The following is a 21,800-nucleotide window of genomic DNA, read 5'->3' on the forward strand; positions in this document are numbered from 1 at the left end:
GAATTTATTATGTAGACTTAAAAAAAGTTATGTGTGGTAAAAAAGATGCAGATAAATATACATTTACTATGGCTTTACAGAGTTTTTGGGAATCCCAGACATAATGTACTGGCAGATGATGAATGCTTGGGATGAAATTGTCCCATTCTTTTTTAGTAACCCTACAGAAGTTGTCACTTTAGGGTCAAATCAATGCAAGAAGTCTGTGATCAACAGGTAGATAGATAGACAGTTAATCAGAGAGAGAGAAAGTAACCAGATTCTGGGATAAGCCCTAAAGTGAGTTGTTGCAGAAATATCTTGGAAGTAAGCTTAGCATGCTAGATAGCGAGATAGGGTCAGTTCACTTTGGGCAAACCATGATTCTGTACTTGCTGATATACCTGTTTGTTTACAGATTTCTTTATCTGAATTAATCCAGCCAACCCCATGGAAAGACATAACAGGACTGTGATTGCTGAGTTCATTTTTCTGAGGTTCACCTCCCAGCAGCAGCTCCAAGTTGTTCTCTTTATTTTGTTCCTAACCATTTACCTCTCATCACTCATGGGTAATGTTCTTATCGTTGTCATTGTCTTGGTGGACTCCCGGCTGCAAACTCCCATGTACTTCTTCATCTGCAACCTCTCAGTAGTGGAGATCTGGTACACCACTGTCACAGTGCCCAAGATGTTGGCCAGTTTCCTGGTGGAAAAGAGCATGATCTCTGTATCCAGCTGCATAGTCCAGTATTATTTTTTCTTTGCCCTTGCTGCCATTGAACTCTTTCTCCTGACAGTCATGGCTTATGACCGGTACTTAGCCATCTGCAACCCTCTGCGTTACTCCACCATCATGAGTCCCAGAACCTGCCAGAACTTAGCTGTGGTATGCTGGCTCATGGGGTTCACCTGCCCAACGTTTCCATCCATCATGCTGGCTAAGCTTTCCTTCTGCACCCCAAACAGGATTAACCATTTCTTCTGTGATGCTGATCAGCTCTTTAGACTCTCATGCTCTGAAACTTATGCCATCCAGGGGGTGGGCTATGCTGTCAGCACTGTTGTCATTATGTCTGCTGTCCTCTTCACCATGACCTCCTATGTCCAAATCATAGTCACCATACTGAGGATGTCATCTGCTGCTGCCCGACAGAAAACATTTTCCACCTGTGCTGCACACCTTTCTGTGGTCAGCATTTATTTTGGGACCCTCATCTTTATGTATGTGCGCCCCGCGGTGAAGTATGAATCAAATGCCAATGTGGTGGTATCTGTCTTCTACTCCGTTTTAACACCACTGCTGAATCCAATCATATACACACTGAGAAACAAGGATGTGAAAGAGGCCCTGAAAAAAACTTTCTTGAGGGGTAAGGAATAAGTTTGGGAGTTCCTGAGTTCTCCTGGCTTCCCCATTCCTCATTTCAGGGCTCATGTATATGTTCATGAATGTGCCTTAGTTACAGCACAATTACTTTTGTTCTTGCTGAATGAAGTACTAACTAAATGCACAGTAACTAGAGATAATGTTCAGTAGTGCCAGTACACAGATATTTGGTGACTCTTCCTGCACAGTAGCATAAAAACACCATGCAGTAGCATATTAACATGGTTTTTGACTGGCATGTTACTGGTCAGTGTTATTAGGCTACTGTGCAGCATGCATCTCGTGTAGATGTGTCCTAAGACTCCTAAACTAAATTCATAAAGGTATTTTGCTTTCTGTCAGCTGAAGCTCATATTCTAGTTAATCGACTAAAATATTTGGAACAATTCCCAAAGACTAGTGTGGTCAATCTTTTTTTTTTTTTTTTTTTTTGGGGGGGGGGAGGAGGATTGTACCACAATTACTTGTTAGTAGAGTTATCACAACTTGACCTTTTAAAAAAATGAGCACCAAACTTCAGATCTTCACATAGATTTAGCCATGGTAGAACAGGTATAGCACGAAAAGTTGCATGCCTATCTGAATCTTTTAAAAAGTCTCTCCAGATTTTTTTTGAAAAATTAAGTAACGGTGTTTAGGAGTCCTGTAAATATGTGAAGGACTCAGCAATATATTTCATTGGAGACCCAGTAAAGAAATAGGATATGGCATTCTCCATCAGGTTCTCCCAGTTTTAAGGTAAAATTTGGTGCATGAAATGAACTTTCAAGCCCCCGTTCCTCACTAGATCAAGCAGAATTCTTCAGTTAATGAAGACAATTAGTTCAAAAAGTTGCAGCATTCTGAACTTGTACCAGAACTGCCGTGCTATAGCAATGAAAGAGGCAAGCTTTTCTTTTTGGTGATATCTTTTATTGAACCAACTGCAGAGTTGGGATAGGCATAGACAAGCTTTTGGGTAGGCTCGTACTCTTCGTCTGACCTGTGGGAAGGAAGCGTACACAAGAGAGCTAAGCAGCAGATGGAACCAATGCTTGTGTCAAACTCCAAGTTTGAGTGTGTTATAGTGAACCAGATTCTCACTTTATGTGATATTATCTATTGCTATAATATATATGTTACAAAATGATGCCTAGGGTATATCTTGTGTATGCTACATGTCATACCGATGTTGCCTTATAAACACACAAATATACATATGTACATGAGAAGGAATAACATTCATTTTCCAAACTAAATTATGTAATCCTGACATGAAAGCCAAGAATGGTGTCTTGAAGTTTTTTCAAAATGAATAAAGTTGTAATATTCTTGTTTGTATTGTTATTCAGTGTGAAAATGCATCTTTTAATTTCTAAATCCCTATGAATAAGAAATTGTGAGTGTCCAGCACCTCCAGGTTTGATTTTGATCTGTGTTGTGGTCACTGTGAATTCCTGCATATTCCCAGTGATCAGCAGTTTGGAGTTAAAAATCCAGCTTTCTGAAAGCCTTCACTTTTTGATTGAATAAATAAGGGGCTCCAGTGACAGATTAGCTTTTGTGCTGGAAAGCTTGTCTCAAATCTCTCCAAACTACACTGTTGATCCAAAAAAAGTGCCTATAAAAAATCTTTGTTTCTCACATATTTGAGCATGTGTAACTCTACGTAGCAGGTACTTGGAGGATAATATACCACCTTCTTATCAAACATCCCCAGGGTTTGTGTGTTCACCCATGTTAAGGAAGAATCAGGCTGAAATCTCCTTTTTGTCTGAGGAGATATGAGCTTCCCATGAGAATTATCCAGCCTCCTAACCATGGTGGCTTGTTGGGGTGGCATGAGACTCTAAATCTCCTAATGAATATGTTTAACTTTTTTTACAATCCTGAAATATTCATTGGAGCAGGGTCAGATCCTGTGCTCTCCTCTCTTCCAAGATAGCACCCTAAACAACGGGTTAGTGATAGAATCTCAAACCATCTCTCTCTACCCCATTGAAGAGATAATTAGGCTATGATAAAGTGGAAAAGCTTCAGAAGTGTTGCTGGAAACTTTTTATGTATTTTCGTGTGGGATGGGTGGCACTGGATTCTTGATTTGGCCCATGACATGCTGTTTCTGCTGTTCCCACTTTTCCATCTTGTTCATGTTGTAAGGTATCAAATGACTGTGATCCCTGCAGAAGACTGTTCCTCCATTAGGGGTGGTCTTGGGTAGTCTTGGTGTCCCATGAGTTGAGATCTGTGTTGTACTTTTTTAAGTTGGCCTTCAGGACGTCCCTGAAGTGCTTTCTATGCCCTCCTCGTGAACATATGCCTTGGCTGTGCTGGGAAAATAAAACTTGCTTCACGAGTTCAGAGTTGGACATCCAGATGTCATGGTTGACCCAAGCAGCTTATGTGAGATGATCATCACTTTGATGCTCATGGTGTTGGTTTGTGAGAGGACTCTAAAGCTGGTGTATCTGTCTTCCCACTGGATTCTGAGGACCTTCCGCAGGCATTCAAGGAACTTTCCCAACGACTGTAGATGCCTCCTATACGCTGTCCATGTCTCAGCTCGGTACAGCAAGGTGGGGATCACCACTGTTTGATAAATCATGAGCTTCTTTTTGGACATGATGTCACAGTCTTGCAACACTCATTTCATCAGGCATCCAAAGGCAGCACTTGCACATTTGAAGTGATGTAGTATTTCTTTGTCAATGACAGCCTTTTGTGAGAAATGCCTTCTGAGGTATGGGAAATATTCAATGTTCTCTAGAGTCTCATCATGACTATAAATTACCAGACATGGGGACTATTCATTGGGAAGTTTTTGGTGGAGGACCTTGGACTTCTGAACGTTAAGCATCAGCCCCATTTTCTTGAATGCCTCGGTAAAGATGTTGACGATTGCCTAAAGATCTGCATCTGAGTGAGCACACGCTACAGCATGATCAGCCTACCGGAACTCAATGATTGCAGTTGGCGCGGTATTGGTTTTGGTTTGGAGTTGGCTGAGGTTAAACAGCTTACCATCCATTTAGTAGTTTAGCTCTATTCCAGCTGGAACCTTGTTGGTGGTCAGATGTAGAAGGAGAAGGTTCAGGAGGGTTCTTGCAATGATTTTTCCTGTGGTGGGCAGCCAGGCAATCCCTCTGTAATTTCCATAGTCAGACTTGTGTCCTTTCTTGAAGCCTGTCACAATCATGGCATCCGTGAGGTCATCTGGGATTTCCTCATCATTCCAGATTCTTAAGATGATGACATGGAGCGTTGAAGTTTTCTCCACCCCTCCTCCCCCTTCTTGAAGATTTCCATGGGGATCCCAACCACTCCAGATACTTTGTCATTCTTCATCTGCTTGATGGCTTTCCTCACCTCATCAAGGGTTGGAGGGATTTTGAGATCATCTCTGACTGGGTGTTGCAGGATGGATTTGAGAATACTTTAATCAACAGCAGAGCGTTAATTGAGAACGTCTTCAAAATACTCCTTCCAGTGGGTTTATATGTCTCATCTTTCCTTGATCAGGTCTCTTCTATACTTCGGTCTCAAGGGGGCTGACCCCTGGGTGCTCACAATGTCTATGGCTTTGGTGGCCCTGAAAAAAATCACTCATATATGCCAGTGAGATGTTGAATCTCTATTGCTTTCTATCCCCAACTTTTGTTCTTCATATTGCGGGTTCTCCTTAGGACATCTACCTTCGCATGTTGGAGATTCAATTTACTTTGCCTGAAGTTGGCATCTTTTTGCCAAGCACAAAAAGCCTTGCACTTGTGATTGATCATAGAATCATAGAAAATTATGGTTGGAAGGGACCTCAGGAGGTCATGTAGTCCAAACCCCTGCTCAAAGCAGGACCAGCCCCAATTAGATCATCCCAGCCAAGGCTTTGTCTAGCCAGGTCTTAACACCTCCAAGGATGGAGATTCCCAACCTTTCTGGGGAACCTGTTCCAGTGTTTTACTTCCCTCTGAGGGAAAAAACAAATCTTCCAAATATGTAACCTAAACTTCCCTGGCCACAACTTGAGACCATTGCTCCTTGCTCTGTTATCCGCCACCACTGAGAAGAGTTAGCTGTATTCTCTTTGGAACCACCCTTCAGGTAGTGGAAGCCTGCTGTTAAGTCCTCTCTCAGTCTTCTCTCCTCTAGACTAGATAAGCCCAGTTCCCTCAGCCTCTCCTCATAAGTCATGTACCCAGGATCCAAACCATTTTTGTTGCCCTTTGCTGTATTCTCTCCAATTTGTTCACACCCCAGCTTTATGTCATTTGCAAACTTCCTGAGGCTGCACTATATGCCATCTTCCAGGTCATTGATGAAGATATTGAACAAAACCAGCCCCAGGACTGAGCCCTGGGCCCCTCTGCTTGATACATAATGGCTGTCAACTAGACATTGAGCCATCGACTACTACATAATTTTAAACATATGTGGAATCCATGACTATCTTTCCTGAAGCCCATTTTAGCACTTAAGAATGACCTTTTTATCTTCTCTGTAGTAATATTCCAGGAATGAACACCAAGAATATAAAGGGAATATCTATATCTGGTGAAAGGGTAAAGGCTTTTGTGTGTGTATATATGTGTGCATGTGAAGAGTTTCCAAACTGTACATAAAACATCAAATTGCCCCAGACCCACCAGCCATGACTCAGCATGATAGACCAAGCGGAGGTAGCTCAAGCTTCCAAGGCCCAGTCCTTAGCAGGGCCCAAAACCAGCACACAGGGCTGGGTGGAGGTGGTAACCAGGTGCTGTCCCATTAATGTGGGGCCCCTCCCCATAGATGTGCCACACAACTTGAATTATTTCAGTATCCTAGGATGCAGTGGCTTATCCAACATCCACCTGGTCTGTGAGCTGTCACACACCCAGCTGCTTAGTAGAGTGGCCCAGGAACTTGAGCCTCAGCTATTCTATTTCCCTCAGCTTCAAGACCCCCAGGAAAACACTCTAGCCACTGCACACCAAGACAGACATAATTCAGGACATTATGCAGTCTCCTTTTGTGAGAAGCCCTCCTCACTGGGTAAATGGGAAAGGGGAAAGGGGTCCATGTGGGGCCAGAATGAACAAAGACAGGCTTGGAGGTGTGTGGCTATTAGGACAGGATGACATGGAAAGTGGGAGCCCTGGTTTGCAACCTGGGCCCCTGATCCTGGCTGGCCAGAAACTTTTCTAGTAGGTCTTATCTAATGAAGATTAAATGCAAGGTGTGGGTGGACAGTCTCAAGAAGAGGTCTGGCAGTTAGACCAGTTTTCTGGGAATGAGGAGACCCAGATTCAAACCCACTGAGAATGAGAGGGGTTATTCTCTCAGGAAGTGCCCTAATAGTAAGTTACTGGGCTAGAAGGTGGGAGGCCGCTCTCCCTCCATTGTTTTATTTTCAATTGGTTCCCATGCAGGGTGCTCCTATTTCATGACGGGGTTGAATAGCACCCCAAACTCTGCATAACTGACAAAAATGAAGTTATGTGGGTTCAATTGTGAACCCCTGAGCTAGGTTCAGAAAGGAAGAATGGGATCTGGTCCATGATGATCTCATCCTTTCCATTATTTTTTCTAGATGATGTCTTACAAAAATCATAATACTCTTCCCATCACTGCTCCCTTGGGTGACACCAAAATCCCAAGGCAACCACACACTGGCTTGTTATTTAGTATGAGAAGGAACAGTTATCTGCTCCCCAGTTAAATTATTATAATTTTCTTTGAAGTGTCCATTTGGAATCTAACATCTTAAATCCTTTCTTCTCTATCCTTCTTTTCTATTTCTTGTTCTTTTTCTTAATGATTCTGTGCATTAGATTTTTATCTTTGAAAAGCCTCCTAAACAACCAAAATCCTAGAAGAAAAGTCCATATTCATTATTCCATTTCATGGTATTTTACTTCTTTTATTTTATTTCATTTTATGACATTTTTTGATCTCTGAAAAGTTCTTTCATAGGTGATTTTGTATTCTGACTTGTAATCTGACTCTGGAATTTCCCTTCCCTTCTGAGCAAATGTCATCCTATCAGATAGTAAGTAGAGTTTAACTTCAATGGGGAATTGTACTTAAAAATGATACTAGAAGAAAATTCCTATTTATCCCACAAAATAAGTTTTATCAAAATGTTGCTGAATGTATTATGTAGACTGAAAACAAGCTATGTATGTTAAAAGAGCTACACAGAAAGCTGTATTTACAATGACTTTATAGAGTGTTTTGGGATCCTAGAAATTATGTACTGGGAGATGATACATGGTGGATATGAAATGTTTCATTCTTTCTTAGTAACCCTACATTAGTTGTAACATTCCTGTCAATACAATGCAATAAGACTGTGATCAATAAATTGATAGACAGGCAGCTAAGCAGGCAAACAGAAAGTAACTGGATTCTGGGAGAAGTCCTAAAGAGAGTTGTTGCAAAAAATATCTTGGAATTAAGGTTGGGATGCTAACTAACTAGATATGATGAACTGGAAAATCAGGCTTCTGTAGTCGCTGATATCCCTGCTTGTTTACAGATTTAATTTTCCAAGTTAATCCAGACTATCCCATGGAAAGAGTGAATAGGACTGTGACTGCTGAATTCATCTTCCTGAGGTTCAGCTCCCAGCCACAGATCCAGGTTGTTCTCTTTATTTTGTTCCTACTCATTTACATCTTATCCCTCATGGGTAACATTCTTATCATAACCATTGTCTTGGTGGACTCCCGGCTGCAAACTCCCATGTACTTCTTCATCTGCAACCTCTCAGTAGTGGAGATCTGGTACACCAGTGTCACAGTGCCCAAGATGTTGGCCAGTTTTCTGGTGGAGAAGAGCACGATTTCTGCCTCTAGCTGCATAGCCCAGTATTACTTTTTCTTTTGTCTTGGTACCATTGAGCTCTTTCTCCTGACAGTCATGGCTTACGACCGGTACTTAGCCATCTGCAACCCTCTGCGTTACACCACCATCATGAACCCTAAGACCTGTCAGAACTTGGCTATGGTATGCTGGCTCATGGGGTTCATCTGCCCAGCGTTTGCATCCATCATGCTGGCCAGGCTTTCCTTCTGCACCCCCAATAGGATTAACCATTTCTTCTGTGATGCTGATCAGCTCTTTAGACTCTCATGCTCCGACACCTATGCCATCCAGGGGGTGGGCTATGCTTTCAGCACTGTTGTCATTACGTCTGCTGTCCTCTTCACCATAGCCTCCTATGTCCAAATCATAGTTACCATACTGAGGATGTCATCTGCTGCTGCCCGACAAAAGACATTTTCCACCTGTGCTGCACACCTTTCTGTGGTCAGCATCTATTTTGGAACCATCATCTTCATATATGTGCGCCCAACGGTGAAGTATGAATCAAATGCCAATAAAGTGGTATCTGTTTTTTACGCAGTGATAACACCACTGTTGAACCCAATCATATACACGCTGAGAAACAAGGATGTGAAAGAGGCCCTGAGAAAAACGTTCTTGAGGGGTAAGGGTTAAATTTAGGAATTCCTGACTTTGCCTGACTTTCCTGTCAGTCTTTTCAGACTCCTGTGGTTTCCCATTGCTGTACTTAATCTCACGGTCCCAGCATGTTTCCTTTGATCAAGTGCCATTACTTAACTTTGCTGGGTTTTTGGTTGTAGTCATGTTGATCTAAAGACATAGGCAGCCAAGGTTTTTTGGTAGATGTGATATCTTTCATTAGACCAACTGAGTAGTTGGAAACATTTCTCAGCAAATGTTTGGGCACAAACACTCTTCTTCAAGCATAGGGAGTCTCCTGAAGAAGGGTGTTTGTGCCCAAAAGCTTGCTAAGAACTTTTTTCTAACTACTCAGTTGGTATAATGAAAGATATGACATCTACTCAAAAACCGTACAGTACTTAACTTTGGTTCCTTCAAGACAGACAGAAAGATGTATGATAAAAGGACCCTTGACTGATGGTACACCTAGTTCTGGGTGTATGATTGGGAAAACATAGGAGGGCCTGGCTTTCGCAGAGTGAGTATTAAGAATTTTCTGTCAGGTGCCTTATTTCTGATGCACTGAAAAGTCAAGGCATCTCTGAACCTGCACTCCATCAACATGGAGTAGACATACTTTTAGGGGAATGGATGTAGCTATACCTCTACAGCCAGATCCTTGGATACGGCAGAATGACATCTCTCCTTTTTGGGTAAAAAATAATAAAAGTTGGCCCTGTCTTTAAACTAAATCCACGAAGGCATTTTGCTTTCTGTCAGCTGCAGCTCATATTATAGTGTATCGATTAAAATGGTTGGAATGGTTCCCAAAGAATACTATGATCAATCTTTTCTCTTTCTTTGAGGTGCAATTTAATGTATTGTTTGTCGTATTATCACAACCTGCCTTTTTCAAAAATGAGCCATACAGTTAAGATCTTTACATAGATTCTGATATGGTAGAACAAGTATAAAATGGAAAGATGAAATCTTATCAGAGTCTTTTAAAAAATCCTGCCTGATTCCCACCCCTCCTTGCCAAAAAAAAAAATTAACGGTGTTTCACAGTCTGTAAAATACCATGGCTGGACTCAACAAAAAATTACATTGGAAACCCACCGAAAGAATGGAGTGTGGCATTCTGCATCAGGTTCTCCAAGTATTACGATAAGATTTGGTGCATCAGCTGAAATTTCAAACACATGCTCCTTACTAAATGGAGGCAACATTTTTCATTGTCAAGGTACTGAAGAAACACAGCAGTTAAAAATTGGCAGCATTCTACATTTTTACCAGAACTTGCATGCTATTACAATGAGAGAGGCGCGATTTCTTTCGGTGATATCTTTTATTGAAAGAACTGCATGGTTGGGATAGACATAGGCGAGCTTTTGGATATTCCAGCACCCTTCCTCTGACCTTTGGGAGAGAAGCAAATACAGCAGAGCTAAGTGGCAGATGGAAAAAATGCTTGTGTCAAACTCCATGTTTGAGCATGTTATAGTAAACCAGTTTATCGCTGTGTGTTGTATTATACTCAGTTCTAATATATACATTACAAAGTAATGCCTACAGTACATCTAGTACATATAAAATATTTATGATATTGCATTATGAAGTGGTGAGAGCAAAACAGATACCTGTGGAAGAGAACCAAGTACGGCAGAACTAAGTGGCAGATAGCACATTTTGTAAAACTCCATGTTTGACTGTTATAGTAAATCAGTATCTCACTTGGCATCATATTTTCTGCTGGTATGATATGTTACAAAATAATGCCTACAGTACGTGACAGGCAATTCTGATGTTGTATTATAAATACATAAATATATGATGAAAGATAACTTGTTTTTTCTTCTTTTGAAAACATCTGCAAAGTGGACTCCATTAAATGAGAAGTACTTAGAAAAAGACCTCCATCCCAGGTAGAAAACTGGGCAACAGCTGCCATTTTGAAAAGGGCAGTTCTTCATGGGATTTTCTTTGAAAGATTATTACACCTCAGGCAAGACGGATATTCTACTCATGAAGAATCTAGACAAAAAAAGGTCATCTGTAAATCTGTCCATCTTCCCGTCCGTCCATTCATCCAGTGAAAAAGATTCATAGTTCATAGTTGGTAGGGTCAGAAAGGACCTGAGCAGATCATCAAGTCCAACCCCCTGCCATGGCAGGAAAGAGTACTGGGCTCAAACGAGCCTGGCGAGGTGTTCATCCAGCCTCCTCTTAAAGACCCCCAGGGTAGGAGCCAGCACCACTTCTCTTGGAATTTGGTTCCAGATCCTTGCCACCCTGACACTGAAGTAGCACCTCCTGATGTCTAGTGTGAATCAACCCTCTGCCAGCTTGTGACCGCTATTTCTTGTCACTCCTGGTAGTGCTCGGGGGAACAGGGACCCCCCCCCCCAATACCTGCTCGTCCCCTCTGACTAGTTTGTAAATGGCCACCAGATGCCCCCTCAGCCTTCTCTTGTGGAGGCTGAACAGGTTCAGGTCCCTTAACCTCTCCTCATAGGGCCTGCCCTGCTGCCCCCTGATCATGCGGGTGGCCTCCTCTGGACCCTCTCCATGTTGTCCACATCCCTCCTGAAGTGCAGCACCCAGAACTGGACGCAGTACTCCAACTGCAGCCTGACCAGTGTCGCACAGAGGGGAGGATCACCTCCTTGGACCTGCTTGAGATGCATGTGTGGATACATGACAAGGTGCGGTTGGTCGCCCTGCCCGTGTCCCCACACTGTCAGCCCATGTTCATTTTGGCATCAATAATGACTCCAAGATCCTTTTCTGCCTCTGCGCTGACTAGAAGGGAGTTCCCCAGCCTGTAGGTCTGCTGCTGGTTCTTCCCTGCCAGGCGCAGCACCTTGCACTTGTCAGTGTAGAGAACCATCCTGTTCTCATCCGCCCACCCCTGTAACCTGTCTAGGTCTGATTGCAGCCTATTCCTCCCTTGTAGTGTGCCCCCTTCTCCCCACATCTTAGTGTCATCTGCGAATTTGAACAGGGTGCTTTTTACACCCCCAACCAAGTCACTGATGAAGATGTTGAACATTGCGGGCTCAAGGACTGAGCCCTGGGGAACCCCACTGCCCACATCTCTCCAGGTCAAAAATGACCCATCCACCACCACTATCTGCGTGTGGCCCTCCAGCCAGTTAGTGACCCATTTGACTGTGTAGGTGTCGACGCCACAGTCCCCTAGTTTTTTAATGAGAATGGGGTGGGAGACAGTGTCAAAAGCCTTCCTAAAGTCCAGAAAGACTACATCCACTGCTACACCTGCGTCTAAGGATTTTGTTACCTGTCAATTGAGGATGAATGATTTGTCATATTCTAGTATTGAAACCAATTAATTTATGGAATGAGATATGATTTATGGACTTAGCCAACATTTGCATATGGGACAAGATGGTCCCATAATGTGAGGCCGACAAGGTAGGCAGCCTGCCATCCTATGTATTTCTATTGTCCCCATGCATTGACTTTACTCCCTCTAGAAATCATTTCAAGTCCCTTTCCTAAAACTGAATCAAGGTCGGACACCCTTCAGGCATGAAGAGTATCTGACTTCTCAAGAAAACCCAGGAACATCTCCACCAGGAAATGGAGAAGCAAGTGATATAAAAATAAAACCTCTTCCGGCAGCTCCAGGTGATATCAGAATCCCTTTGTGCTTGCTAGTCACTGTACCAAAGCTTTGGGTCAACGTGCATGGCAGACTAGTGTCATATAGTGATACCTCAGTTTTAAAAAGCAAGTTTGAGTACCACAAGTAGTGCGTCCCTATTAGCTTGGTGCTCCTCCTGGTTGAATTAGCAGTGCTGAGGAAATAGGGATGATAACCTGACTGGAGTACTCAGCTAATACAGCTATAATGCTTCCTGTATTTCAGTGAGCTATCATTTCTCTTCATGGTACTGCATTTTGCCCTGTAACTTTACCCTTAATGAAAGATAATTCCAGCCCTGGATTTCCCACAGCGGGAGCTGACATGAGACCCTGGAATTTAAAGGGAAATAGAAGTGCTCCAAGGCAAAATAAGTTGCTTCTACTCACAGACAAGGGAAGAGAACCTAGATCATTTGGCTCTCTAACTGATGACATATCAATTAAAATATACCCTCTGCCAGGGTACAGGCAAGTGCACATTTGTAGTTGCTTTAAAAGGGGAGGGGGAGCAGCAGGAATGGAAATCACAGCAACTGTTTGTTGCGACTGTAACATCTGGAGTGCCAGGGAAAGATCTTCTTCGGCAATCTCTCCCAGTCAAGGATGATTGCCTTCCATGATTTTCCTTCCTGTGGGTCCAGATATGGCTGACAGAGTTGATTCAGGATCGTCAGACTCTGTTGCAACTCGGGTTTAACTGGCCTTGCTACTCAGAGCTGCAGGGTTACATCTTCAGATGGTGTATATCAATGTTCCCCTGTTTCATCTCTTGATCTACAACAGTGGTCTCCAATTTTTTAAGCACAAGATCACTTTTTCTATTAAAGTGCAACCCAACCCAGGATCTACCTGAGCCACAACCCCAGCCCACACGGTGGTGGGACACACATGGCATCACACCGTTCCCGGGACAGCTGGAGCGGGGCTCAGGGCTCAGAGACCAGTGCACAGAAGCAGCAGCCTCTGCCCCTCACACAGATCAGGGGCTCATCCCTCTGGCCCCCCGTACCTCTGGATGAGCTACATGGGCTCTGACTGTCCCATCTCCCAGCCTGGCTGGGCCCCACTCATCCCAGCCTCTGCCGCTGTCCCTGCTTCTGTCCCACTCCCTCCCACATCACAGGGACCTTGATCTGAGCCTCCCAGCCCTTCTCTCCCTCACAGACTGACCTGCTTGGTGGGGTGGGGTGTGTGCATGGGCATGCATGCCTACACTCAGCCTCCGATCAACTCTCAGAGGCTCCACGATCGATGAATCGATTGTGATCTACTGGTTGATGACTACTGATCTAGAATAACTTAAACCACAGGAACATCTGACTCAAGCTCAGGGTCAGCAATTCAGAGTGCTGGTTGGACTGTAGGATAGCACCTATGAGTGCTGGTTTGGTTGCGGGATCTTTGTGCTAGAGTTCGGGGAGTGGGGGGGGAGTCCTGAACATCTGGTCGGGTTTCCATGCTATGTGATTCTCAGGAATAGCAGGTCTCCTTGTTGGGTGGGAAAAGAGAACAGCAAGCCAGACTGGTAGGTGAGTGCTCAGAGACACATAGGCAGGTTGTTGGGTGCTTTATTCCAGTTGTGTACATGGCATCACACATTTGTGGAACACAAGGTCTTGATCATCCTTTAGAGATCTGCTTCAAGGCCCTCCATTCTCTATAAGGCTTCAATCCCAACCTAGTGGCCAGTGGCCATTTCACTTCAGTGGTCTTGTTCAGTGTTACCTTTTGTGACCCATTGGTGGGAACACTTCCATACCAATTTCTGCTGAGAGCTATGGTTGATTTTTTTCCCATTTCTAAATTACACAGGCAGTTCTGCATGTGACTAAAAGCTGTCTGAATTTGCTCCCTCCACTGGTGGATTGGCAGTTTTCCCTGCTTATCAACCCACCTGGGCATGTCTCCTGAACAGACTGGAGACCACAATACCTCTCTATATGGACCTAAGCAGAATGGTCTATAGGGTTCTCTGTCTCAGCCACTATCAAAGCAGGCCCCAGAGACTGCCCCCACAGACTTCACAGCTAAGAGCCAGACACAAGAGGCAGGCTGTATGGACTCAGTGCCTCTGCCTAAAGCTGAGGAGCAGAATTGGTTTGGGGATATATTTTATTGGCCCAGCAGAATAGTTGGAAGAGAAGTTAGACTCCACAGCTAGGGACAGAAGTTACACATAAACTGGTTTTAGTGATCAGAAACTGGTTTAAACCTGTAACAGAACAGAAGCTCAGTGCAGGTAAACCAGTTTAAAAATGGCTGGAACTGGTTTAAGATAAGCCTGGTTGAATGTAGTATCAGACTTAACTGATTTGGGTCAAACTGATTTATGAAACTTCTATCCCAGCCCTCTTCCTGGTTTCAGTTAAATCATAGTCCCCCAGCATCCCGGCATGCTTTGCAGCTCTGTGTTGGGCTGTGCTGTCTTCTCCAGAGAGCAGGGCTGGGCCTGCCCCTCTGCTCCCTAGCTGGACCAGTGAGAGCTGTCTGATAAGAAGATGGGGGTTGGCAAGCCCATCTGGGGACAAAATCCAGTGTCCAGTTGGAGGGGGGGTGCCCCCCCCACCACAGGCAAACTCTGGTTGGGGTCTCAGGTCTGTGGCCGGGGAGTGGGGGTTAAACACCCCTTCCCCCACTCAAACTTACACCTGGCTGCAACTTTGCACTACAAATCCCAGAGGCAACTGGAAGCAGGAAGACGAAGCGATGAGCAACCCTGCATAGTCCTGCTGCTGTAAGTCTGGACTTAAAATCCCAGAGACCTTGGGGGCAGCAGGGAGAGGAAGTGAAGACAACCGGGGAGCCATGCTCTAGTGCCCCCTGGCTTCTGGCCTGAGCTACTGCAGGCATATGGCTGCATTCCTGTTCACTTGTTTCCGTTTAATCTGTGCAGTTTATACAAATCTGCAAAGACTGAATTGATTCATCCTTGGGCTTTTTGGTTGTCTGTTCCTAGCCCAAATGCTTTTCCTCAGTCTTCCTATGAGAAACAGTCTGACACCCCTGGATCTCACAAAAGACCTCCTCATCCTGCAGCTGCAAAAGTAAACTTGGCACCCACAATTCAAATGAAATTCTTCCCCCAGTGTCTATGTTTGTGGTGATTGCAGTCATATATCTTGAAACTTCTGGCTACTAAATAGCTAGAGGCCTGGCTCTATTCCACCTTTCAGGCAGGTAAATATAGATTCTGTCTCACCGAGTGGATAACCAAAGCCCAGCTTGCTATCAAGTCTGAGCTCCCCAAATGAACTGTAGGACTGATTCTGTTCCTCCCTCTGGATTCATAGCTGTCCCTATTATAGCAATAGGTAGATCAGGGCAGGCAATATAAGGCCTTCGGGCCAGATCTGGCCCTCCAAGCACTTTCATTGGGCCTGCAGAAACCACCAACAAATGGTGCCCCTCCCTGCCCTTCCACCCATGAGGGTGGGAGCGAGGTGGCCACATGTACACCGACATCCAAACATACCCTATTGCCTCACTCCTACCCTCATGGGCAGAAAGGATCTGCCTGGCCAGCGTGCAGCTTCTGCATGGGGAGCTTGGGGATGGGGCTGTTGGCAGAGCCCGCACTCAAGTGGGGGATGGCAGCGCAGAGCTTGGTTGGGTGGCGTGTAGGTGTGAGGGAGGGTTGGGGGTGTGGGGACCTTCCCACACTCACCCCATGGTGTGCATCCCCAGCAGGAGGTGGCAGCAGCAGCAGCAGCAGGTGGGGCACTCAGGGCACAGGTGCCCCATGGGACACAGCTCTAGCCAGTGCTGCACATTGCAGCCAGCGGTGCAGCCTCCAGTGGGGCTTCTGTATTGCTGGCACTCCCTGCAACTCATGCAGCCCCTGCACTCGCACAATACAGGAGGGAAGCCGCACATACTGGAGCCAGCTGCCTTCCCTGCTGGGGTTGTGCAGCACAGAGACAAGCCTCAGGCTAACCTGTGCCACTGATCCTCACAATTCAGAAACAACCTGAGTAGTTCTTATCTAATGAAGATAAAGTGGAAACTGCAGGTTGACAACCCCAAGAAGAGGGCTGGCAGTTAGACCAATTTTCTGCGGAAAAGCGATCCAGATACAAACCCACTGAGAATGAGAGGGGTTGTTATCTCAGGAAGTGCCCCAATCTGTAAATTATTGGACTCAAAGGTGGGAGGCCTCTCTTTCTCCACTGTCTTAGTTGCAACAGATTCCCATGCAGGGTGCGCCTATTCCACGATGCAGTTGACTACGATCCCAAAGTTTGCATAAGTGACTCAAGCTGCAGTTACGTGGGTTCAGTTCTGAAGTTAGGTTGAGAAAGGGGGAATGGGATGTTGCCCATGATGATCTCATTCTTACCATTATCTTTGCTAGAGGATGACTCACAAAAATCATAATACTCTTCACATGACTGATCCCTTGGGTGTCATGAAAGCTCCAAAGCAACCACACGCTGGTTTTGTTGAGTATTAGAAGGAATAATCATCAGCTCCTTAGTTACATTCTTCTCATTTTATTTATCGTGTTCATTTGGTATCTAACAACTTAAACACTTCCTTTTCTCTCCGTTTTTTTTCTACTTCATTTTCTTTTTCTTAAAAACATATGCCATAGAAGATTATCTTTTAAAAGCCTCCCAAATAATCAGCATTCTAGAAGAAAATTCCATTTTCATATTTTATTTTATGTCATGTTATTTATTGACTTCTATAACCTTCCATTATAGGTGATTTTATATTGTGAGTTTTATGTGACTCTGGTCGTTCCCTTCTGATATAGTAAAGTAACATCCTATCAGATTGTAAGTAGACTATAATTTAATTGGGGAATTCTACTCCAAATATGATAATGTAATAAAATCAATATTTATCCTCATGAAAGAAGTTTCATTGATATATTGCTGTATTTATGTAGACTTAAAACAAGCTATGTGTGGTAAAAAAGATGCAGATAAATATACATTTACTATGGCTTTATAGAGTTTTGGGGAATCCCAAACATAATGTACTGGCAGATGATGAATGCTTGGGATGAAATTGTCCCATTCTTTTTTAATAACCCTACTGAAGTTGTCACTTTAGGGTCAATCCATGCTAGCTAGCTAGATAGGGTCAGTTCACTTTGAGCAAACCATGATTCTGTAGTTGCTGATATACTTGTTTGTTTATAGATTTCTTTATCCAGATTTATTCAGCCAACCCCATGGAAAGACATAACAGGACTGTGATTGCTGAGTTCATTTTTCTGAGATTCACCTGCCAGCAGCAGCTCCAAGTTGTTCTCTTTATTTTGTTCCTAACCATTTACCTCTCATCACTCATGGGTAATGTTCTTATCGTTGTCATTGTCTTGGTGGACTCCCGGCTGCAAACTCCCATGTACTTCTTCATCTGCAACCTCTCAGTAGTGGAGATCTGGTACACTACTATTACAGTGCCCAAGATGTTGGCCAGTTTCCTGGTGGAGAAGAGCATGATCTCTGTATCCAGCTGCATAGTCCAGTATTATTTTTTCTTTTCCTTTGCTGCCATCGAAGTCTTTTTCCTGACAGTCATGGCTTATGACCGGTACTTAGCCATCTGCAACCCTCTGCGTTACTCCACCATCATGAGTCCCAGAACCTGCCAGAACTTAGCTGTGGTATGTTGGCTCCTGGGGTTCACCTGCCCAACGTTTGCATCCATCATGCTGGCCAGGCTTTCCTTCTGCACCCCAAACAGGATTAACCATTTCTTCTGTGATGCTGATCAGCTCTTTAGACTCTCATGCTCTGACACTTATGCCATCCAGGGGGTGGGCTATGCTTTCAGCACTGTTGTCATTATGTCTGCTGTCCTCTTCACCATGGCGTCCTATGTCCAAATCATAGTCACCATACTGAGGATGTCATCTGCTGCTGCCCGACAGAAAACATTTTCCACCTGTGCTGCACACCTTTCTGTGGTCAGCATTTATTTTGGGACCCTCATCTTTATGTATGTGCGCCCCGCGGTGAAGTATGAATCAAATGCCAATAAAGTGGTATCTGTTTTTTACGCAGTGATAACACCACTGCTGAATCCAATCATATACACACTGAGAAACAAGGATGTGAAAGAGGCCCTGAAGAAAACTTTCTTGAGGGGTAAGGAATAAGCGTGGGAGCTCCTGAGTTCTCCTGGCTTCCCTATTCCTCATTTCAGGGCTCATGTACACGTTAATGAACGTGCCTTAGTTACAGCACAATTACTTTTGTTCTTGCTGAATGAAGTACTAACTAAATGCACAGTAACTAGAGATAATGTTCAGTAGTGCCAGTACACAGATATTTTGTGACTCTGCCTGCACAGTAGCATAAAAACACCATGCAGTAGCATATTAACATGGTTTTTGACTGGCATGTTACTGGTCAGTGTTATTAGGCTACTGTGCAGTAAGTGTCTCATGTAGATGTGTCCTGAGACTCCTAAACTAAATCCATAAAGGTATTTTGCTTTCTGTCAGCTGCAGCTCATATTCTAGTTAATAGACTAAAATATTTGGAACAATTCCCAAAGGCTAGTGTGATCAATCTTTTTTTTTGGGGGGGGGGGGTTGAACCGCAATTACTGGTTAGTAGAGTTATCACAACTTGACCTTTTAAAAAAATGAGCATCAAACTTCAGATCTTCACATAGATTTTACCTTGGTAGAACAGGTATAGCATGAAAAGTTATATGCCTATCCGAATCTTTTAAAAAATCTCTCCTTTTTTTTTTTTTTTTTTTTGAAAAGTTAAGTAACAGTGTTTAGGAGTCCTGTAAATATGCGAAGGACTCAGCAACATATTTTGTTGGAGACCCAGTAAAGGAATAGGATATGGCATTCTCCATCAGGTTCTCCCAGTTTTAAGGTAAAATTTGGTACATGAAATTAACTTTCAAGCCCCCGTTCCTCACTAGATCAAGCAGAATTCTTCAGTTAATGAAGAAAATGAGTTCAAAAAGTTGCAGCATTCTGAACTTGTACCAGAACTGCCGTGCTATAGCAATGAAAGAGGCAAGCTTTCCTTTTTGCTGATATCTTTTATTGAACCAACTGCAGAGTTGGGATAGGCATAGACAAGCTTTTGGGTAGGCTCGTACTCTTCGTCTGACCTGTGGGAAGGAAGCGTACACAAGAGAGCTAAGTAGCAGATGGAACCAATGCTTGTGTCAAACTCCAAGTTTGAGTGTGTTATCGTGAACCAGATTCTCACTTTGTGTGATATTATATATTGCTATAATATATATGTTACAAAATGATGCCTAGGGTATATCTTATGTATGCTACATGTCATACCGATGTTGCCTTATAAACATACAAATATACATATGTACATGAGAAGGAATAACATACATTTTCCAAACTAAATTATGTAATTCTGCCATGAAAGCCAAGAATGGTGTCTTGAAGTTTTGTAAAAATGAATAAAGTTGTAATATTCTTCTTTCTATTGTTATTCAGTGTGAAAATGCATCTTTTAATTTCCAAATCCCTATGAATAAGAAATTGTGAGTGTCCAGCACCTCCAGGTTTGATTTTGATCTGTGTTGTGGTCACTGAATTCCTGCATGTTCTCAGTGATCAGCAGTTTGGAGTTAAAAATCCAGCTTTCTGAAAACCTTCACTTTTTAATTGAATAAATAAGGGGCTCCAGTGACAGAGTAGCTTTTGTGCTGGAAAGCTTGTCTCAAATCTCTCCAAACTACACTGTTGATCCAAAAAAAGTGCCTATAAAAAACCTTTGTTTCTCGCATATTTGAGCATGTGTAACTCTATGTAGCAGATACTTGGAGGATAATATACCACTTTCTTATCAAATATCCCCAGGGCTCGTGTGTTGACCTTTGTTAAGGAAGAATCAGGCTGAAATCTCTTTTCTTGTCTGAGGACATATGAGCTTCCCATGAGAATTATCCACCATCCTAACCATGGTGGCTTCTTGGGGTGGCATGAGACACTAAATCTCCTGATGAATATGTTTAACTTTTTTTACAATCCTGAAATATTCATTGGGGCAGGGTCAGATCCTGTGCTCTCCTCTCTTCCAAGATAGCACCCTAAACAACGGGTTAGTGACAGAATCTCAAACCATCTCTCTCTACCCCATTGAAGAGATAATTAGGCCCTGGGGCACACCACTGCCCACATCTCTCCAGGTCAAAAATGACCCGTCCACCACCACTATCTGCGTTTGGCCCTCCAGCCAGTTAGTAACCCAATTGACTGTGTAGGTGTCGATGCCACAGTTCCCTAGTCTTTTAAGGAGAATGAGGTGAGAGACAGTGTCAAAGGCCTTCCTAAAGTCTAGAAAGACTACATCCACTGCTACACCTGCATCTAAGGATTTTGTGACCTGTCAATTGAGGATGAATGATTTGTCATATTCTAGTATTGAAACCAATTAATTTATGGAATGAGATATGATTTATGGACTTAGCCAACATTTGCATATGGGACAAGATGGTCCCATAATATGAGGCCTACAAGGTAGGCAACCCGCCATCCTACGTATTTCTATTGTCCCCATGCATTGACTTTACTCCCTCTATAAATCATTTCAAGTCCCCGTCCTAAAACTGAATCAAGGTCTGACACCGTTCAGGCATGAAGAGTATCTGACTTCTCAAGAAAACCCAGGAACATCTCCACCAGGAAATGGAGAAGCAAGTGATATAAAAATAAAACCTCTCCCGGCAGCTCCAGGTGATATCAGAATCCCTTTGTGCTTGCTAGTCACTGTACCAAAGCTTTGGGTCAATGTGCATGGCTGACTAAAGTGTCATATAGTGATACCTCAGTTTTGAAAAGCAAGTTTGAGTACCACAAGTAGTGCGTCCCTATTAGCTTGGTGCTCCTCCTGGTTGAATTAGCCATGCTGAGGAAATAGGGATGATACCCTGACTGGAGTACTCAGCTAATACAGCTATAATTCTTCCTGTATTTCAGTGAGCTATCATTTCTCTTCATGGTACTGCATTTTGCCCTGTAACTTTACCCTTAATGAAAGATAATTCCAGCCCTGGATTTCCCACAGCGGGAGCTGACATGAGACCCTGGAATTTAAAGGGAAATAGAAGTGCTCGAAGGCAAAATAAGTTGCTTCTACTCACAGACAAGGGAAGAGAACCTAGATCATTTGGCTCTCTAACTGATGACATATCAATTAAAATATACCCTCTGCCAGGGTACAGGCAAGTGCACATTTGTAGTTGCTTTAAGAGGGGAGGGGGAGCAGCAGGAATGGAAATCACAGCAACTGTTTGTTGCGACTGTAACATCTGGAGTGCCAGGGAAAGATCTTCTTCGGCAATCTCTCCCAGTCAAGGATGATTGCCTTCCATGATTTTCCTTCCTGTGG

The 21,800-nt window shown here is 43.6% G+C and overlaps 3 protein-coding genes across 3 annotated transcripts; all 3 read left to right on the plus strand.

Annotated features, from left to right (window-relative positions):
* The first annotated feature begins 429 nt into the window (after positions 1–429).
* On the plus strand, positions 430–1,362 carry LOC132251735 (olfactory receptor 6N1-like). Its single transcript, XM_059731663.1, has one exon. It carries the CDS (start codon positions 430–432, stop codon positions 1,360–1,362), a length of 933 nt encoding a protein of 310 aa, XP_059587646.1.
* Positions 1,363–7,893: 6,531 nt separating this feature from the next.
* LOC132251736 (olfactory receptor 11L1-like) lies at positions 7,894–8,826 on the plus strand. Its single transcript, XM_059731664.1, has one exon. The coding sequence runs from the start codon at positions 7,894–7,896 to the stop codon at positions 8,824–8,826; it is 933 nt and encodes a 310-aa protein (XP_059587647.1).
* An 8,815-nt stretch (positions 8,827–17,641) lies between these two features.
* Positions 17,642–18,574, plus strand: LOC132251737 (olfactory receptor 6N1-like). The gene has a single exon (XM_059731665.1). The coding sequence runs from the start codon at positions 17,642–17,644 to the stop codon at positions 18,572–18,574; it is 933 nt and encodes a 310-aa protein (XP_059587648.1).
* Positions 18,575–21,800: the final 3,226 nt, after the last annotated feature.

Source organism: Alligator mississippiensis, chromosome 7, assembly GCF_030867095.1.
Source record: "Alligator mississippiensis isolate rAllMis1 chromosome 7, rAllMis1, whole genome shotgun sequence".
Classification (NCBI taxonomy): Eukaryota; Metazoa; Chordata; order Crocodylia; family Alligatoridae; genus Alligator; species Alligator mississippiensis.

Excerpts from the sequence above, each read along its gene's own strand:
- LOC132251735 (XM_059731663.1), top strand. The coding sequence starts at position 430 with ATGGAAAGACATAACAGGACTGTGATTGCTGAGTTCATTTTTCTGAGG.
- LOC132251736 (XM_059731664.1), top strand. The coding sequence starts at position 7,894 with ATGGAAAGAGTGAATAGGACTGTGACTGCTGAATTCATCTTCCTGAGG.
- LOC132251737 (XM_059731665.1), top strand. The coding sequence starts at position 17,642 with ATGGAAAGACATAACAGGACTGTGATTGCTGAGTTCATTTTTCTGAGA.